General features: G+C 28.7%; 1 protein-coding gene across 2 annotated transcripts in view; it reads right to left on the bottom strand.

Moving 5' to 3' along the window:
* The window catches only part of LOC128997737 (proline dehydrogenase 1, mitochondrial-like), a 74,851-nt gene that overhangs the window by 23,729 nt on the left and 30,147 nt on the right, over nt 1–20,975 (bottom strand). The window contains exons 3-5 of one of the 2 annotated variants that reach the window (XM_054423386.1): nt 19,198–19,244; nt 5,708–5,731; nt 1,379–1,537 (exon numbers count right to left, since the gene is read on the bottom strand). In XM_054423386.1, the coding sequence (XP_054279361.1) occupies nt 1,379–1,537; nt 5,708–5,731; nt 19,198–19,244 (230 nt within the window). The remainder of the gene's footprint in view (nt 1–1,378; nt 1,538–5,707; nt 5,732–19,197; nt 19,245–20,975) is intronic. The other variant, XM_054423387.1, reaches the window with a different exon arrangement.

The following is a 20,975-nucleotide window of genomic DNA, read 5'->3' as shown; positions in this document are numbered from 1 at the left end:
AAGTTCTATGACACTTCGATGTAATGTATGTATACAATATATTTCTAAAGGCCAGACTGATTTCTTTGCACATCATTTCCTTTCAATCATTGAAAAGAAAAACCAAAGCTATAAATTTCCAATTATTAAGTGATATCTGGTTTTTAAAACTAATGAATATTATTGAAAAAGGCAAATGTGCAAAGTCAAGACTATTGTTGTCAGATAAATGGTCAGTTTGCATGGAACATACAAAATGCATTATTTTAAACTGTAAACAACAGGTTTTTGTAAAAACAAAAATATTTTTTTGTTCAAATAGTTATAACCTACGTAAGCTAATACCATCTAATAATTCTCAAATATCGCTCAACCATTAAATGGTGTGATACATCAACATATAGGCCTAGGCCAGTCTTACATATGGCATTACAACAACCATGGCCTAACATGGATAAGGGTGCCAAAATACACTGCCAGTTGGCTTTAGTTAAGGATGTCTAAATGGGTATAGTCCATTGACTCATCTTAAAATGTAGGAGGGCATATGGTTATTTATGGGGTAATTTAATGTCAATGAATAAAAAAAAATTAAAATTAAAAATTAAAAATATTTTTTGGTCCTATTTTTATTGCAATATTTCGTTTTCAGCATTGACCATAAATATATTTTTCAATTTATTATCTAAGTCAGCATTATGATATTTGTGAAAAATACTAGTAAGTTTAAATAAAAAATAATGATATCATTTATACATAGGTAATGAATCCAATTTTGATGTTTGTTGGAACAAATTATATCCTCTTAGATTTTTTAATTTTCCTACAAAAAAAGCAACTTATCATGACAAAGAAATCACAGCTTGAGTATTTTATAATTACCAGCTTTTTTAAGATTTAAGAGTATGACATATAATACAACTGCTGTAAAAATATCCCTGCTCTATATATAGGGATGTTATCACACAAATACCCTCTTATAAAAATTAAGTGTGTCACTTCCACTGACAAAATATACCATCATTTACTGAGGCCGTACATAATGATTTCTTCATCTGAAAAAGAAGCTTATTTTGCCACAGCAAATCTGCATTTGAAACGAATATTTAGCTATTTCTATGATAAGCCCCCCCCCCCCATGAAAAATCTATGTCCAATGGTTACATCATACTGGTTTACGTTGGCAACCAAATAGGCCCTAAATGTTGATTTGCATGTTAAAACCATTCAAGGTATTTAAACTGTTTTTCCAACAGCCCCCTCAAAGGAAGAAGTACAACAGTGCTGGGCCTAGGGTTTAACATGAACTCCCCAAAATGGAAACTAAATAAAAAAGATTTGAATGAATAAAGTTCTAGTTTACAGATTCATTCAACATATGTTTATAAATAAGACTTACCAGCCACAGCATGTAAACAATCTTGAAAGATTTCAACGTTTCGTTCGCAATTAGCTTCGTTTAGGTAGAAGTATGTTCTTGCGCTGGATACTTTGTATCGTCTATCAGCAAATGTCTTATTGACATTGAACTGGGGCATTTCACCACCGATTTGTGCCGCTAGAAACACACAAATAATTGAAATAAGGTACCATGTTGAAATACATTAGTAACATTTCACACTTTATAACAAATCATATGAAAATTACAGTATTCTAGAATGTTGTGACAGCCAATAAACAGTTTTTAAGTGTTCTTAAAATTATTTATTTCTACCGATCATCCACCAGTCAGTTTGGCAAAGAGCTATCAGTATATGATATAGGTGTAACATAACTTAAATAATCATCCTTTGAATATAACACACTATTGCTATACTTTTAGTATATTTACGATAAATTTGTTCATTGACCGATACATTTACAAAACATAAATATAGGTCACATTTTAAACAACATTAGCTAAGGTCATAGCCATCTCTATACTATAGACGGCTATACTAAGGTTGAATGTATACTATGGTTTCAAATTGTTATAGTCTTAAGTAATAAACAAATGACAAAATTACCAAAATCAGTTCCATAATGTTATATTGGTTTTCAAAGTGGTTCTATTTATAAAAACCATGACACAATCAAACCAAGACAAGAGCCACTTTAAGGCTTGAGATCTCTTCAGCCTTTTCAACCAAGCCGCTTACACTCGCCAATCATAAACGTGATTGACTGAGGTTCATATCTGGTAGTTTTTTGGAGTAAATTTGATTAAAGATCACAATAATTTGGTTTGTAATATTAATTTTGACAGTTTTTTATTTAAAAAAAAATTAAAAAATATAAAAAGAAACAATAAAGTTTGGAATTAAACCGGATATCTAGAAATTCTTCCATATAAAGGTTCTGTAAAACACTTTTGATTGTTGTTCTTAATCTAACTCAAAAATAAACTCTTTCAATTCGTGCTCTAACCATGATATATTTGACCATGAGCATTATATTTGGGTCATGTATACGAACAACATTTTTCTATCAGCATTGATGTTTTTGACAACATTATCTTTTAAAAACTCTTTAGATGGTATATTATTAGGAATATTTGTTTGTACTATACAAATTTTGAAATCTAAAAGGTAGTTATTTGAAAAGTTTACTCACTGTTGGCATAATTATTCACAGGTTTACAAACAAAACAAGAAATCTTTGTAAATGGTTACTAGAAACCAACGTAATAGAGGAAACTAAATGGACCTTTAGTATTGTATGGAAGGAATTAAATCAAACTGTAAATCTATATACAACTAATAACAAATGTATTCAAATATTTTATTCTCCCACAATAAGTTGGAGACGCAATAACATATTTTAACTTAGTATGACTACATGAACAACATATATAAATATACCTCTAGTTCAAAGGCATAATTTATACTTAAATGATTTCAATCTTTGCAAAATATATTTGCACTAACTAAATAATAAATAATCTCAAACAAAAAAAAAATAACTCAAAAATGTATTACTCCTCTCCTTTGTCAGCATCCTGATTGATTTCCTCCAACCATAACAAAAGGTATGGATAATGTACTTAAAAATTTCTAAGGATAAAATGCTATGAACCACACACACAATGAATGAAAAAATGCAATTGATTATTTTCTAAAAATAATGTTAGCAATAAATAAAAATGATAAAATAGGGTATAATACGCCATGCACTGATCAGTAAATAAATTAAACAAACACATTTCAATAGATGAACACTTTACAACCAGGGTTTAACTAATATACTAAAACCTTTAAACGTGGGACTTCAAAGGCACTCAAAAGATACCATCTATAGAAACCGCTACGACTTGACTATTGACTGCTAGATTTCTTTGAGTTCAGTAACATAAAACTGGAAGCAATTTTGTTTTGCTCCCTCATGAATTTTTTGAGTAGTCTATTTTAAAGATAAATGAACATTGCTTGTTTACCTGATATTTTTTTTATTAAAAATGTCAATATATAATTTATAACTGTATAAAAGAGGGAAAAAGAAAAGGGAAAATTACACATGCATAATTAAGTACCAACAACGTAAACAAACTTTTGTGAACTCATGAAAATTTAAATCACGAAAATAACCATGACACTAGGCTGATTTCATGCAGTTGGAATAGTACAAGGAAAGCTGATTTTGTAGTGCAGTTTTAATTATTTTGCCTTTATATTTATGTAAAGCTTCACTGGATTTTTTAAAGAGCAAACATTACAAAGAAACAGTATAATATGTTTTGATTTGTCTGTAATCATGAAGACTCTACAATGAAACGTGACTACAAATTAAGAGGAGTTAAGATTCAACCCTTTTTAGAAACTTGCTATAATAGGCTGTAAATAAACTGTTTTAGGGTATTACTGTGCAAAAGTATTATACAATTATTAATCAACTAAACTGAAATGTGAAGAGAAATTTAAGTATACAGGGTGTTAAAAAAGGTGGGGACATAACTTACGTAGTGATTCCTAGGGTCAAAATTAAGTGAAAATCAAGAAAATTTTCCAAAATCGCTTTGTTAAGCAGATATCCGCCATTTTGGATTTTTTACATAAACATTTTTTATTTTTGAAATTTTTCAACCGATATTTATGAAACTTGGTATGTATGTTAAGGTAGAGGAGACCCATGTTGGAAAAAAAAATTTATCTTGATTCAATTTTAAATTTCAAAATGGCCGCCATTTTGAAACTTTAAGTTGAATCAAGATGAGCTTTTTTCTAAAATGGCTCTCCTCTGCCTTAATATACAGGGCTGTTACAAATGATGTTCATGATTTCATACATACATAAAATATAGTTTTATTTGTTATACAAAAAAATAAAATGGTTACAACGTTTGAAAAACTCAAAAAGTTTCGACACAGATACACAGAACTGTAAATGCTCGATACAGGAACCCCTTGTGGTACGACAGATGTCAATAATGTAGTCAAGCTCTTGGATGTGTGTCTAGGTCTATTGTTTCGATAGCATTGGTAATCCGTTGCTGGATCTCAAGTATGCTATCTGATAATGGTGGTGTGTACGCCTTATCTTTGATGTATCCCCACAAAAAAACACAGGGGGTGATGTCCGGAGATATTGTAGGCCAGTTCAGGGGTGTGTCATTATTCGGACCACCGAGCTCGTTTCATATCTCAGGCAGCACATAGTTAAGTTCAGCCCTACTACAAGTAACATTCAAATGCAGCCATTTCTCTTAAATTTCAAGTGTCACTTGCCAATATAGGGGTTAGTAGGAGGATAATCGTTAAGCCCGGTTCTAAAGTGTCGTTGCACACTAATAACATATTGGTTAATGTAATATTCCAACTGGCAAAAAGCTTTCCTGCCTTCAAATTCAGCCATTACACAACACTTGCAACAGTTGACTTGACAAACAGCTGATATGCACCCAAAGCAATGTAAATGAAACTTTATGAGTTTTTCTTTCCAATGGTACCAACTAAAATAGTCTTGAAACAATTTAACCCAGTGATATTTATAATCAAAATCAGGAACATCATTTGTAATAACCCTGTATATACCAAGTTCCATAAAGATTGGTTGGAAAAATGCAAAGATAAAAATATTCATCTAGTTAAAAAAGTGATTTTGGAAAAAATTTATTCTTCATTTTCTCTTTATTTTGACCAAAGGAATCACTACGTAAATTATGTTCCCACCTTTTTTGAACACCATGTATAAGTAAACCTTTACTAAGAGTAAAATAATTTTGGTTATGCTCATGATACTCTGAGTGAAAGAAAAGTGTTACGCACTAATGTTACGGTTTAGAATGCTATGTCAAGTAATTAGCAAATTTTTATTTCCAAATTAAGCTGTACTGAAAATTCAGACTAGTTAAGCTGTCATACATAAATTATGTGGCCTGTGCCACAAAGTCAAATCAAACAAAATTGAGACACAATAAAATTTAGTATTTTATTTAGTATCTAGTTATTTATTGTAAACTGGCTACTGTATTTTCTTTCACTTTTCACTGCACAATTTATACTTACATTTTTCCTAACCTTATATAAATGAAAATTAACAATTGTTGTCAAGGAAGAATTTACAATTTAGAAATGTATTATACACGAAACCAATAAATAACAGAGAAATGTTTAAACTTTTGAATTTGAATGATTCTTGTGTTTTACTATCTACATAATTTAATGTTTAGAGAAGGAACTGGGGTAAGCCAGGACTCTACTTCATGCACATTTTCACAACGGATTGTGCTCCAGTCTAGACGAAATTATAATTACCTTCGTCATTTGTCCCTTTATTTGCTGCTCAGTAACAAAAATACAACAATAATTATAGACTCAAACAACTCAACCTGAAAATTATTACAGATTTAAATTGTCCTCACAGATCACAGAAACGTAGGTTTTACACATGCAAGACGTCATCATAAGCACACTCAAATGAAATGCATTGTGTTTTGTGACCTTTTTTTGTATTTGATTGGATATTACTTATAACAAGAAAATATTTAAATCAGTTTTCGGTTTATTTGTTACATTAGTATTTGTATACAAATTATGATTCTAAAAATAGTATTTTCCTCAAAACATTCGATATTTTTTCTTCGAATTTAGTTGCATAAACTTGTGGTGCCACTACACTGCCACAATTATTTTAATCACCGCATATGTTTTGTGTATATGATTCGTTTTAGTGCGTCCATCCGCTAGAAACTGAGTCTTTCTTAACAACAAAAAGGTTCATATTTCATTCACCAAATCCCTGTAGGGCCTAAATAAAGTTGAGCATAATTATGATTATTCTTCAAATTATTTATTTGAATGCACTACATATTTTGTCTTGACTTTTGGTGACAAGCTGCAAGAATTAATTTTAAGATTTAAATGTTAAATATTAACAGATCAAACTACACCCAACATGATATAAACAAAGCAATTGAAACTAATAGCTACTTCAAAAACAGAAAATTTAACTACTTTATCAAAAACTTTAATTTTTAATTGTTGAACAAGTCAATATTAGTTTCCATATAATATTAATTTAAGTCAATAACATGAAAAGGTTCAAGCTAGTCACACTCTAAAAAATATTATACACCCATATTAAAACTTTTTAGAAATTTCTTAGACTGTTCATGGCAAGCACTTTTTCTAGTGATTATAGTGTACTTTGGTCACAAAACACAAGGCAATTACAAGACTATGTGAGTTAGAGAATGATCTCTGATTTTAGGAAGTGAGATGGTGGTTTTAAGCTAGTTAGCAATGGTGTAATATACAGCATGATGAAATGGATTTAGTTTGGGCTTCTAGTTTTAACACTGGGCCAAATGTTGACCCAAACAATTACTGTATGAGTTCACCTTGAGAAGTGTACAGCTTTTAGAATCAGAATTCTTTAAATTTATACCTCTTTTGCACTTTGCTAATGTCAAATTACTTAATTGAATTTGCATGAGCTAATAATTATTATACGCTTTTCTGTATACAAAACTTATTGAAAATTATTGAAATAAATATTGTATTACTATTTAACGGGAAGTGAAAGTAAGTGATTGGTATAGAACTAGACAACTTTAGGATAAACTGAAAACGGTAGAGTCAAATACTAAATTAAATAATTAACAACACAATATTATTTTATCACCAGTTTCTTAAATTTATCATTTATTATGCAGCAAAAAATATAGAAAAGGCATTTAGAAAATATCTTTATAAAAATATATAAATAAATATAGCTAAGAAACTATTTAGTAATGACTATCGTAGTTTATATGTATACAACTTATTTTTAAGTTCTAATGACACATCAAAAGTTGATTCAAGTACAGAATCAACTTTATAGATAATAAGAAAGAAAATTAGAAATGTAAATAGGCTAGTATTATTCCGCTAAACAGTCACTTTTACTTAATTCACGATCAGTACACAGCTATGATTACAATAAAACAGTTTACCCTATTTTAAGTTTTAAAACTAGTTCTTGGGTTCAAAGTGTGCATAATTCATGCTTTGATTCACTTTGATTTTTGTTTATTTGGGCTGAGAATTTTTACTCATAAGTTAATATTGTGATAAAATACATAAACAATCAGAAAAGTAACTATTTCAAGAATTAATGTTATTTGTTCACCTGATCACACTAATAAATAATACTACAAGTGTCACACATTTTAAAACTAATGAAAGCCAAATTGTGCAACTTGGCATTTCAAAAGTTACTAGAGTAATAACATTAAACTAGTTAATGAATTTAAAAATAAAGAGAAACTAAACTAAAACTATAATAATTGTTAACAGATGTCTTATATAATATACAGTCTCCTTAGTCTGAATAGTAGCTTATCATCATCACCATCATCATCATCATATTTCATAAAATGTAAATTTTGTTTTTAGTACATGAAATAGTGTCTAGTTTTCTTATCTAAATTGGTTAACTTGTGATTAATACATTACAGAAGTCCAAAACAAAAAATAGGCTATATGAAAATGAATTACCATCAAATTGATTTTCTCTAAACAATAAGGCACAGGTAATTAATTAAACATGTCAATACAAATTAAAGTACAGTACAAGAAAACAGAGAACAATCAATGGAGGTAATGTTTTCGTCAAAGTGATTTTCACATACAACAAATTCTTGAATGGAGTGAAATGCTGATTCAATTCCCCCTCTTCCCCCCCCCCACCCACCACCATTAAACCCTTCCCTATTTATTGACCTTTTCATAATTTTAAAAACTAATTGGATTTTTTTGTATTTTAAAATTTCTGGAAGGTGGTGTAAACATTTATTTCCTAAAGAACTAGTTTTTGTTTTATAAAATTCAAAATATTGCTGTTGTACGAATCGGTGTGATCTTGTGTTATATTTATGAACATTTAGTTGAAATATAACAATCATTGATCTAATTTAAAGAAAGCCAAACCTTTTTTTACTATGCTGCTTCACACTAGTGACAGGACCTCTAAAAGAGTTCTAAAGTCTCTTGAATCAGTAAAGCCGGGTTTTCCTTGGCGCGGAAGCAGAATGCGGAGAGCAGACTGCGGGGAAGGGATTTTGGCGACGGTCCACTCTACTTCTAGGAAGACAGTACAGTAGACTCCCTCTTATCCGGACTCCTTGGGACCGAGGCCAGTCCGGATAACGGGTTTTACGGTTAAACCGAGGTCCTAAAAAACTTGTTATGTAACCAAAATATTTGACTTAAATTTAGGAGAGCATTGTATTTAGACACGTGATCACTGGTCTAAAATCTTTCCCATGAGAACAGTCGTTTCAGTACCGCCCACTTCCTGCCGATCTAGTCCGGTTAAACCTATATGCTGATAAAAATTGACCGGTTAAACAGATGTCATTTCGACCGAGTGTAGTCTGGTTAAACCGATGTCCAGTTAAAAGGTGTCCGGATAAGAGGGAGTCTACTGTACCATTAAATTACCTTAGACAAGAGGAGAACAGATTCTGCACTCTGTGTTCCGTGCTCAGCTTCCGCCCCTAGGAAAACCCGGCTTAATAGCCTTCAAGTTCGGTAAATTAAATATTAGCTATAACCTATGGTAATAATTAATGCTAATTAATGGTATTATGGTTGAACTTGAATACAGTTATGCCAATTTGTTGTTTTTTACAGATCTCTAAGCTCAACTATTTGGAGTTAGTGAAAATTCCAATCGAAGATACATAAAAATACTGTCAATACTATTACTCTAAATCATATCATACATGGCTTATCATTGATAATTATTTCAAAATCATCCTTACTTTGTGTCTTTACTATTACAACTAACATTGGGTTCATTGTGGGTATTATGTCAAATAGAAAAGTAAAGTATTTAAACTAAACTACTACAGTACTAACATCCTAGGTTCCCTCTAAAAATGTCTTTCCCAAGTTAAATCTTTTTTGACAAGAACCGTTTCAAAAATTTATTTGTACTAATAAAATAAATAATTTACTCAAGGTGCATTTTGTTAATATTATGTGCCCCTTTAACACATTCGCTACTGCAATAGTACAAAATTTTTCATTCACATGGACCAGCGACGCACATATGCGACGGCCGGTTTCCACCCATAGACTGCCGTCGCATATACACATTAAAGGTTCTAATGTTATTAAAATGCTTATATCTTTGTAACGGTCTATTTGAAGGCACTGAATTCCCTGCAGTGGTCTACAGAGATGTCTGACGCACAACTGCGTCGCTTGGTCTGTGGATATGATGATTGGTGACGTCATATAGTTGGAAAAACTGGTCTTTAATTTTCTGCATCAATGTATGTATGTATGCAGTATTTATGCTGCATTATCCTATATAGCTTTTATATTTGTTCAGTTATAAACTGTTCTTGAATAATCTGTTTTTTTTTTACTTACTTTTACCTCAAACACAAACGAAAATGAACTGTCGCATATATGCAACGTTTGGTCTATTTCAAGAAAACTATGATAATTTTCACTATTGTCTGCTGTAGACCGGGCGTCGCAAATATGCGACATTACAAAAGGTTATAAAAAATACAAAAAAAAATAAGAATATATTATTTACAAACACGATTGTAGCACATTACAATGTAAATGATCACTGTTTTACAGGTTTTCACCCGGTCTATGTGTAAGATTCAAATGTATACCTCGGTCTGTGGCAGTAGCGAACGTGTTAAGAAAGGTTAAAATTTTATCCAAATTTATAAGGACAAACAATCGTAAGCAATTCATAAAAAAAAAGTGGTGGTAAAGCAAGTAATTTTACAAGTCAGATATCATTTATTTATTCATAATTCATATTTTTTTTACTATGAATTGTAATCAAGTATAGTAAAATACTAAATAATTTTTCCTTCTTTGTAATAATTGTGTTTTTTCATAAGTATTAGTTTAAGCAGCAAAAACCATTTAATTTAACCAAAAGAGCATATAAGACTAGGTCCTTTTTAAGAGAGTAACAAATTTAACTCTAACACTACTTTACGATCATGTAAAAATTATATACAAATTCTTCTGTTGATACAAAATGATCAGCAAGAGCATGATATATAAGCTACTTATAAATTTAGAGATATAAGATTGTAAAATGTGTGCTATCTTTAGATATGCTATAAACAAGATAAAGTACAATTCTAGAACAAGATAAGAACTGCCTGCAGTTACATGTATATAATGCAGTTATTAATATGTTATATTATTTTACACTGATGTTTGTTTTATTTCAATTAAGGCATTTGATATTATTTCATATAACAATAATAAATATAATAAAAATTATAATAATGATATAATAAACTGATTTAGATATACAGAGTATACTGACTGTGGTAAATGTTTCTATAGGTAAAAATAAAGAATAAGTCAAGAATTAATTTTGTTCCAAATTTGTTTCGTTAATCAGATATCCGCCATCTTGTATTTTTGCATTAACATTTTTATCTTTGAATTGAAACCTGATACTTATGTATTTTAATATTCTAATGTTTCCTGTCAAACAACACCAAGTTCAAAAAGATTGAATAACAATTGGCTGAAATATCAGGAATTTTAGTTATGAAATGAGGTAGAATAAGGCTTAGATAGTCATGTTGTACCTCACATTTCCTCATTTTACAACTACAAACATTGTGACATTTCAACAAATTTCTATTGCATATTTTTGAACTATGTGACATTTAATAGGAAATGTAAAATGCTAAATAAAAGTGTTCTTTAAATTTTTTTCATAAAAAATATCAGGATTGGACAGAATTAATTCTTTTCTAACAAGGATCTCTTCTACCTTAACATAGGCTACATATCAAGTTTCATAAAGATCAGTTGGACAATTTTAAGATAAAAACTGTACGTAAAAATAGAAAATGGTGATAACTGGTTAACAAAGCCATTTCAGAAATTTAAAATTTAATCCTGTTTTTCTCTTTATTTTTTTTACCTATAGACCCATTTTCTGGAGTTAAGATGTTTACATTAAGCTGTACATATCTATCACTTATTTTTTAAATGTTAACTTTCTTCCTGCAAAGAAAAATAATACCCCCGCCGCAGCAAACCTGCAGACTAAGCGAATTTCCATTTGACTGATTGGATTTACACTGAAATGTCTACTAAAAAATATAACATTAATTACCTATTTAAATAGAATTAGTTTAACAAGTACTTAGGTTTGCTGCATCAGGGAGGGTAAAACTGTTTTTTTTTTTGTAAAATGTTAATAGTTAGTAAGAAATAAAAACATTTTCCAAATTTGATCAAAATAGGTTCATAAACAAGCAAACTACAACAGTTTACTTATCCTCCATAAGAATAACATAGGAATTTTAAATTTACAATTTTTTCGAATTTGCTCCGTAACCATTAGGCGCATAATAACGCTTCAATATACTAAATTATTTGTTTTTTTAAGCTCTACAAAATGGTTAGGAAAGAAATTGCTAAATTTTATGTTTTTTGGGTCAAAAATGGGAAAAACCTATTTTTACCCCATAAAACGCCCCGTAAACCCCCGTTCCCATGGTCCGATCAAGCTGGATCGCGAACTCGTTCGAATAAACATAGGTTTACACGTTTGTACCAAATTTCATCAAAATCGGATCATTTTTGCTCGAGTTATCGTGCTAACGGACACATATATATATATATATATATATATATATAAATATATAAATATATAAACATATAAATATATAAACATATATATATATATGAATTTTAACGGATGGTGTTTTTGGCCTCTAGGGACCTCAAAACGAAAAAAAAAATCGGTCCCGCGTCCAGGTCTTACCATGAGTACTACGGTAATAGCTTATTCCCTATATGGGAAATTCGCTAAAATACCCCCGCCGCAGCAAACCTGCAGACTAAGCGAATTTCCATTTGACTGATTGGATTTACACTGAAATGTCTACTAAAAAATATAACATTAATTACCTATTTAAATAGAATTAGTTTAACAAGTACTTAGGTTTGCTGCATCAGGGAGGGTAAAACTGTTTTTTTTTGTAAAATGTTAATAGTTAGTAAGAAATAAAAACATTTTCCAAATTTGATCAAAATAGGTTCATAAACAAGCAAACTACAACAGTTTACTTATCCTCCATAAGAATAACATAGGAATTTTAAATTTACAATTTTTTGGAATTTTCTCCGTAACCATTAGGCGCATAATAACGCTTCAATATACTAAATTATTTGTTTTTTTAAGCTCTACAAAATGGTTAGGAAAGAAATTGCTAAATTTTATGTTTTTTGGGTCAAAAATGGGAAAAACCTATTTTTACCCCATAAAACGCCCCGTAAACCCCCGTTCCCATGGTCCGATCAAGCTGGATCGCGAACTCGTTCGAATAAACGTAGGTTTACACGTTTGTACCAAATTTCATCAAAATCGGATCATTTTTGCTCGAGTTATCGTGCTAACGGACACATATATATATATATATATATAAATATATAAATATATAAACATATAAATATATAAATATATATATATATATATGAATTTTAACGGATGGTGTTTTTGGCCTCTAGGGACCTCAAAACGAAAAAAAAAATCGGTCCCGTGTCCAGGTCTTACGGTACTAGCTTATTCCCTATATGGGAAATTCGCTAAAATGACAGAAATCTACTCCATAACATTGCAGAATAATTTAAGGTACTGGTAGTCCTAATTTGTATTTGAAAATGGTATTATAGTATTGCTAATTGAAAATCACATTTTCTGACTTTACTCTTTGCAAATTTTAAAATAGTCAATTGTCACTTTAAAAATACACTGAAAACCATAAGTTTGCCTCAGAAAAGGCTCATTGATATTATTAAAATGTTCTAGTACAAAATTGGTTCTTCAACCACAAAGATGTGGATAAGAAGTCGATCTTGGTAAAAATTACAAATATATTACCATCTTCAGAGTCACCCATCAAAGTTTGAATGGAAAGATGTTATGTCTTATTATTATAAAAGAAAAATATTTGTTTGAGTATCGAAATTTAAGTTTTTGAGGAAAACAAAATTACATTCAACACAATTAGAAATTTTTTTTTTAAATGAGTATTTAACTTGCATCAAACAAATTTAACAATAATAAAGTCAAAGCCTATTCTCATTTGTTAGACATTTCAGTCTTAAATATTTATAAACTTAATATCAAGTCAATATTGTAACTGGATAACAACCTGGCTGTACAATTTTCACACAGTTTTCTAGGAATTTACAGAAACAAATCTTTGAGTTTTTATGACCAAATATCATACATTTTATTAATTGATGTTTACAATATTAATTTGTTGTTGTACAACTATGTTTCTAATTTTCAAACAGTAACAAATATAGAACTGTAATTACTTATTGCAGATTTTCTTTTTGTGCTTATTACATTATTCCAAATTTAATACCCGAGTTTTTTTTTATTAACAATATCATTTTATCTTAAGTTCTATACAACTTATTAAGAAAATTCATTACAATATATTTTGTCCAAAAGTTTTTTTAAATTCAAATTTCACTCTGCAATATTGAACTTGTAAAATTTTTGTTTTTCTTTGATTTTGTAGCAAGCACAAACTATTAGAATGTTTTTTTATTGTTGAGATTTGTAGATGTAATCATTTAGATAAACTAGTATAATTAATTTTAATAATTTTATTACAGTACAAGATATCATGATAAGAATTTAAAAATTACTTTTCAAAATAATAATGCAAATTATTATTATTTTTAAAACTATTTCTTTAATTTGATATGGCTCATCCTACAATAAATTATTATATTTACTTCATCGACAAAATTATTTTAATATCCTCCCGGTGCAGCATAATTTATTATTTTATTTAACTAATCACATGGGGATTTAATATGATTCGGAATTTTAAGTGTTATGAGTATTTACATTCAGACAAATGGTGATTTTTAAATAGTCTTGCATAGCTGTAATTCTTGAAACCAAGGATTGTGTATAAATAGATACTATTTACATACTAAACTAATGAGCAGAAATTACAATAATGTATCAGATGTTTTCATTTGTACTTTCCATCAGTACTTGCAAAGCAAATATATCAAGAAAACATAAATATTGCTTTTTAAGATCTTGTCATTTCATCACTGACTTTATAATTTTGTACTTGTATTTTTGATTTAACATTTTATTCAACCCAAATATTTAATATTTAATGTTTCGTTAAAACGTAATACAATAATTTTATATGCATTTTTATTTTAGACCTGCATATTACTGTACGAGTAAAACTCTCGATAGCAAAAATATTATAAAAAGTAATATTTGAAACATTTACCTTTGACAAGGTACAGTTTTACCTCATATATCTAAAATAAGTCAGACTTAGTAACAAGTCTAATATTAATTAATAGTATTTTCTTTCACGATCTTACTGTTGTATTATGTATTGTTTTTTTTTTATAATCAAAACAATCACAAGTTGATTTGATTTTAAAATTACTAGCATCTAGATTATGGTTTAATATTGGCTTTCAGATATGGTTCATACACAATTAATATCCAAAAGACCATTAAATAAAACAATGTAATATAAGATATTTTTGTGAAATACATACACATAATGACTGAAAACAATTTTTACTTAGTAATAATTTGATTATTACTTACTTTTTAGATCACTTAAAAATTCCTTCTTAGTTCTTAGCACGAATACTAGAAAAATACCGGTATGGATCATAAACATAAACAAATGACGTTTTTGGCCCGAAAATAAACATTATTTAACATTGATTAAATGGAACTGCCAAAACATATGTTCAATGCTATTACTATAGGATTCGGGCCAACAAAGTCATTTGTTTATGATTATGATCCATACCGGTATTTTTCTAGTAATCGTGGTTCTTAGTAGCCTACCATGGATAGTTTCAGTATATCGATTTTCAAGGTAATGTAGTTATGTACTACTACATTATGTTTAAACATTATGTATAATTTATACATTATGTACATACTACATTATGTTTAAAAAGTTTAGGCCTAATTAGATATCATTAAAATTATTTATATTAATTTAATTTTTAAAACTGTTTTTTCCAATTACAGATTTTAATGAGAGTTTTTATTTCAGTTAAATTTTGATTATTTAACATTACATTATCAGTTAGCATACATAAGAGATTAAATTATTTTGTTTCATTCCAAATTTTAGTTTAAATTTTGTTTAATAGTCGATTGCAATTTATCATGGGTCAGTTCCTCAGATACTGGTAATATATTACTGTACTCAGATTGAAATCCCTAAAGAGCTGAAAAAATTGCAGCAAATAACTACGCAAATTACAATTGTCCATGTCAACTGATGTTTTAAACTACCCTACCCTTCTTATTGTATCCATAAAAAGGCAATCTTAGTCAAAATTCATCTAGTATACTTTTGACTTAAAATTTGAAATAACATTTTTAAATGTCTGATTATTTATTTGTCTATTGATTTATTTATAAATCATATATTAATAAACTAGATATTTTTATGAACTACATTATTCCAATTACAACAGATGGATATGACCATGCTAATATTACAAACACTAAACACATATTCCATAGGACATGGGTGTTATCTATCTGAAGAGTTATCTAGCTATTACAACTCAACAAGCTTTTAAACCAACATTCTGATAAAAAGGCGATTAAGTCACAATCCAGGTGTGAGGATTAGTGGATTGACTTGTGATTTAACTAATCTCTAGTGAATATGGTGGGACTGACATCAACCAAGGTAATCGTAGATAAACCCTAGTACAAATATCATAAGATTTATTATTAAGACTGTTATTGCAGTAGATTCTCAAAAATCCAGACCCTAGAAAGTTCAAACTGATTAAATGGAATACTAAAATTGTTAACTGACTGATGAAACAAAACATATATTAGGAAATACTGTTGTTTATTTCAATTTTTTTGTGATTTTCCTCATTGCAAATTTGCATGCCAATTGTATTTTGTAGATGTGAGTTGCAATCAAAACTTTTAAAGCCGATTTAATGATTTCAATTTTTCTTCCGATTTGAAAATTAGTGGATGTCTAGACAGATGTGAATAAGCAATGTTTACATTTTGGTAAGACAGTATATCATAAGTTGATGAATCAGAGTTTTTAATGTTTTTTTTTTTTTGTTATTTTCAGCCAATTTATGACAGATTCAGGCAAATTCAGATTTTTGAAAATCAATATTTTCTAGTGTGTACTGTTTTTAAGTAATTTAATGCAAATATAGGAAGAATATTTTCTAACAACTAAACATTTTCCATTGTTATAATGGCAGTAAAAGAACAAAGTATCATTTAGGTTTGAAAGACAATACATATTGTAGCTATTAAATTTAAATACCCCACAGATACAAAAATTTTACCAAAATTCAATTCAGTTCATAAGAAATATTTTTTGACCTGGCCAAAATTTTAATTAGACAATTTAAAACTGACTATAAAGCATTATTAAACTACTGTATGCAGCATATCAACTAACAGAGGATTTTATTTAATATGCTTCACAACCATGGGCAATTAGGTAGAGTTTATAATAACAAAACTGATGTTTTGAGAATAGATTTGGAAATGTTTGACTAATAATTATACACTAGTTTGGTAAATATTACCTTTAGTACACAACCACATCTGTACAGATTGCATTTTAAAGGATATTTTGACATTCCTGATGAGATATAGTTTGATGTCTCTCATCACTATAAATTCCTCATCAATAAAATATACTAACCTTACCAAAGTCTCGCACAATATCTATTCAGTATGATGAAATAATAGTAAAGGCTAACGTTTAAACAATCAATATTTACAAAAAGCCCATCCAACTAATATTGAATAACTACAAGTTTTGATTCTTTGTTTAAAAATAGACATTCCAATAATAAATAGTAAATTAATTTCATAGTCATTTCACATGTTATTTTATTCCCCGTAACATGAGTTAACATTTGGTTGTAAGGTGTATAAAAGTAAGTTAATTATGAAATTTAAATAAAATATATATATCATAAATACCTCTGCTGCATCAAATTATAAATACTTCTGCTGCATCAAGCCTTAAGACTAAGTGAATTTCAATTTGTCTGAACTAACCTATTTCTATAAACACGTCATATTTATTATCCATTTAAATAGCATTAAATTTAACAAGCACTTAAGTTTGCTGCTACAAAAAAGAGAAATATTTTTTGATAAAATGATAATAGTACGGGATGAGATAAATAAATTTCCAAAGTTTAATCAAATATTATATCCATCGTCAAGCAAACTACTCTTCCAAGAAGAAAATGGAAATTTTTAATGTACATTTTTTATTATCTTTGTAACCTTTAATTGTACAAAATTGCTTTCACATTCAAAATAGTTTTTTTTTAACTCTACATGATGGATATAATAAAGGCATTTACATTTTTAAGCGTAAAAATTTGAAAAAAAGTTGAAAAAACTTCAAAAGCCCATAATACTTCATTTCCATGGCCTGATTCAGCTAGTTTGTCAACTCATTTTAGTTTAACCAACTCTACAAATTCATGCCAAAATTCATTAAATTGGACCAAAATTAATCACAAGATATCGTGTTTACTGATGGACACATAATATGTCACATATATAAACATATATAACAATTTGAACGAATAGTGTTTTTGACCTCTGGGGACATCCAAATGAAAAAGTAGACAAGTCCTGGATCTAGGTCTTTCAGTGACGACTACAGTAATAACTTTGCCCCTCTAGGAAAATTTGCTAAAACTGAACATCAAAGCATTCTAGTGTTCAAAAATTTTGGAAAATGAACATTAATTTACGTCTAAATAAAACTTATTACTGTAATAATTTATAATTTTTAATTTCAAATTGCTGAATTACTTATACCTTTGGTAAATTATAAAATCCAAAAATAAAGGCATACCTAACAAAGAAATTAGTAAAATTGTGAGATAGGTAGGGACTTTTATTTTTTAAGATTATCTGTAAAGTAGTGTAAGTAAACTTTATACACAAGCTTTGAATGTGACCAATATAAGGGGGAAAGTTTTAAAATATGAACTTCAGTTATCTCAAAGATAAACATTCAATGTTAACTTGGTAAAAAACTATTTAACATTCACACACAGCAGTTATTTCACATTTAACTTTAAAACATTGTTAATGATTAGAAGTAGGAATTTGAATGAATTACTTAATATAAGTTAACACATATAATGATTAAAAATGCAAACCACATTTAGAAAGAGTAAAAACAATTAAACGCTATAAACCTTAAAACTATTTCAATAACCATCCAAACAAGATTAAGAATGAAAAACTTAAATTGATTAACAAAGATAATGTGTAAAAAGAAAAAAATGCATATCACATTTAAAAACACTCAAAAATATGTGTAATATAAGCACTTGAACTATTTCTATGAACCATCCAAACCATGATAAATATTTTTATAAAACTAAAAGGTTAGCACACCGTAAGACTTAAGGCAAGAGTTAAAATGCCTACAACGTTTTAATCCAAAAATACTACAGAAATTGCCCAGCATATTAAGTAGTTTGACTACATAATTTAATCTTGTGTTGCTTTATTATAGTTTGGTTGATAACTAAAACATATTTAGACACTAAAAAGACTGATGTACATAACTAAAACAAGTCTAGAGTTAGTTAACCAGTCAACTAGAGAGTTACATCGAGTTGTTTGATTACTACAGTATATACATCAGTCAGCTATCTCTACTAATATTATGCAGAACAAAAATAGAATCTCATACCTTCGGAAGGCTGGTCTTCAGAGGTTTTAATTTCAGACTGACTTGCACTGAAACACAATAGCGTGTTTTAAATTAATTTTGGAGCCAAGAGAAGTTTAAAAGTCGCTTGAGGGTCGTTCAACACCTGCTAATAAAGTTTCAAGGTAAATGTGTTAGTGAATAAAAACAAAATCATCCAAAAAAACGGAAATAAACATAAAATAATATACATCTTATATAAACCTATATAAAAATAACACATTGATTCTAAAGTTTATCCAGACAAGTTTGTTTCTTACATATGACGTGACTAAATTGACAAACAATTTGTCCTCAACTATTTTATATACCTTTTTTAACAAGAATGAACGTTGAACATTTTTCTACACTAAAGTTTCACTTTATACTCTGATAGTAAATTTTAAGCGTGCACATTCAGGACTAAGTCTGTTAGTAACAAAATACCATTTCATAAAATGCCATGCATATTCATATAACACCTAATCAAAGAAACAAAGATTATGCCCCTATTCATTAATTAAATGGTGTGATTTTGAGAATTGATTATTATACCTTTGTTACCACAACTAAATTATTTATATGGGTATACAATATATATCAACCTGAAATCTGCAACTACAAAGACTTTTTAAAGTCTATAAACAAAACCAATAACAATAAAAACTCATCTTCATCACCATATTTTAAAATTCCTTTTCAATAGCTTATCTCATGAAAACTTAGTTTAGTATTGGTAAAAGATAAATGTTTTCCCAACAATGTATATACTATGGACACTATAGTTTCAAATTTGTATTGATTAGAATTACAGTGTATAATGTGTCATATGGGGAATCAGAATAAGGGATTTTTAAACAATAATTAAAACTAAAAATTCATTATCTAGATAGAAAATTGAAGATTTTTATTCCAAAATTGTATCTAAATCTCACGTGAAAAAGTTTGATTACATTTTAACTAAAACACCATAAAATAATCAGGAGGACATGTTTACCATCTAGCTAACTATTTAAGACCCAACAAATAAAACACAATTTAATAAATATTTTTATGACATAACTTGAGCTATTTGTAATTCATACTTATTTTGATCCAGTGAAAATAAACGCCAAATAACCAGGTAACTTAAAATTAAATGTTGCATCCTCAAATTGATAGTAACTCATCACAATCATCAAGAAGAGGATGTTCTATGAAGTTAATTAAAAAAAAGTTATGAGCACAAATTTTGTTCAAAATTCACGCCAATTGGTCAGCTTTTATTTTATTATTTTATTTGTTTCAAACTTCATCATTTCACTTGGTTTTCCCTAGTTCTAAAAAATGTTCTGTCATCTCAAATACTCATGTTCATAACACTCTATGATAAAGAATGTATACAATTTGAATCAGAAATTCAAAACTATATATACTGGACATACAATTTCTCATAATAAACCAATGAATGGTTACAATCATAATGTAAGAAAAACAAACCCATTGAATACAAGCTTGTAAGTCTTGCACGTTTAAATTTTTCACAACACACCATTTTCAATGTTTACCAAGCAACAAGGCAGCCTATATTAATAGACAACACAGTAGTATTTTTGATTAAGCCCATAAATAAGTCTATTGAAAATTTAGCACAGTTTCATATTGATTTGTTCACTATTCGTTATTCATTACTGTCATGTCCTAGGGCAGCATTCAAGTTAATGATCGCATGACTTGTCAAATACGTCTTTCTACACTTGATATTCTATGATATAAATTTTGTAAATATCAGTATTTACTTA

This window comes from Macrosteles quadrilineatus, unplaced genomic scaffold (genome assembly GCF_028750875.1).
Source record: "Macrosteles quadrilineatus isolate MER2022 unplaced genomic scaffold, UCM_ALF_1.0 Scaffold_7__1_contigs__length_78375512, whole genome shotgun sequence".
Lineage (NCBI taxonomy): Eukaryota > Metazoa > Arthropoda > Insecta > Hemiptera > Cicadellidae > Macrosteles > Macrosteles quadrilineatus.
Note: the sequence above shows the minus strand (reverse complement) of the source record. Positions and strands in the feature narration are given on the sequence as shown.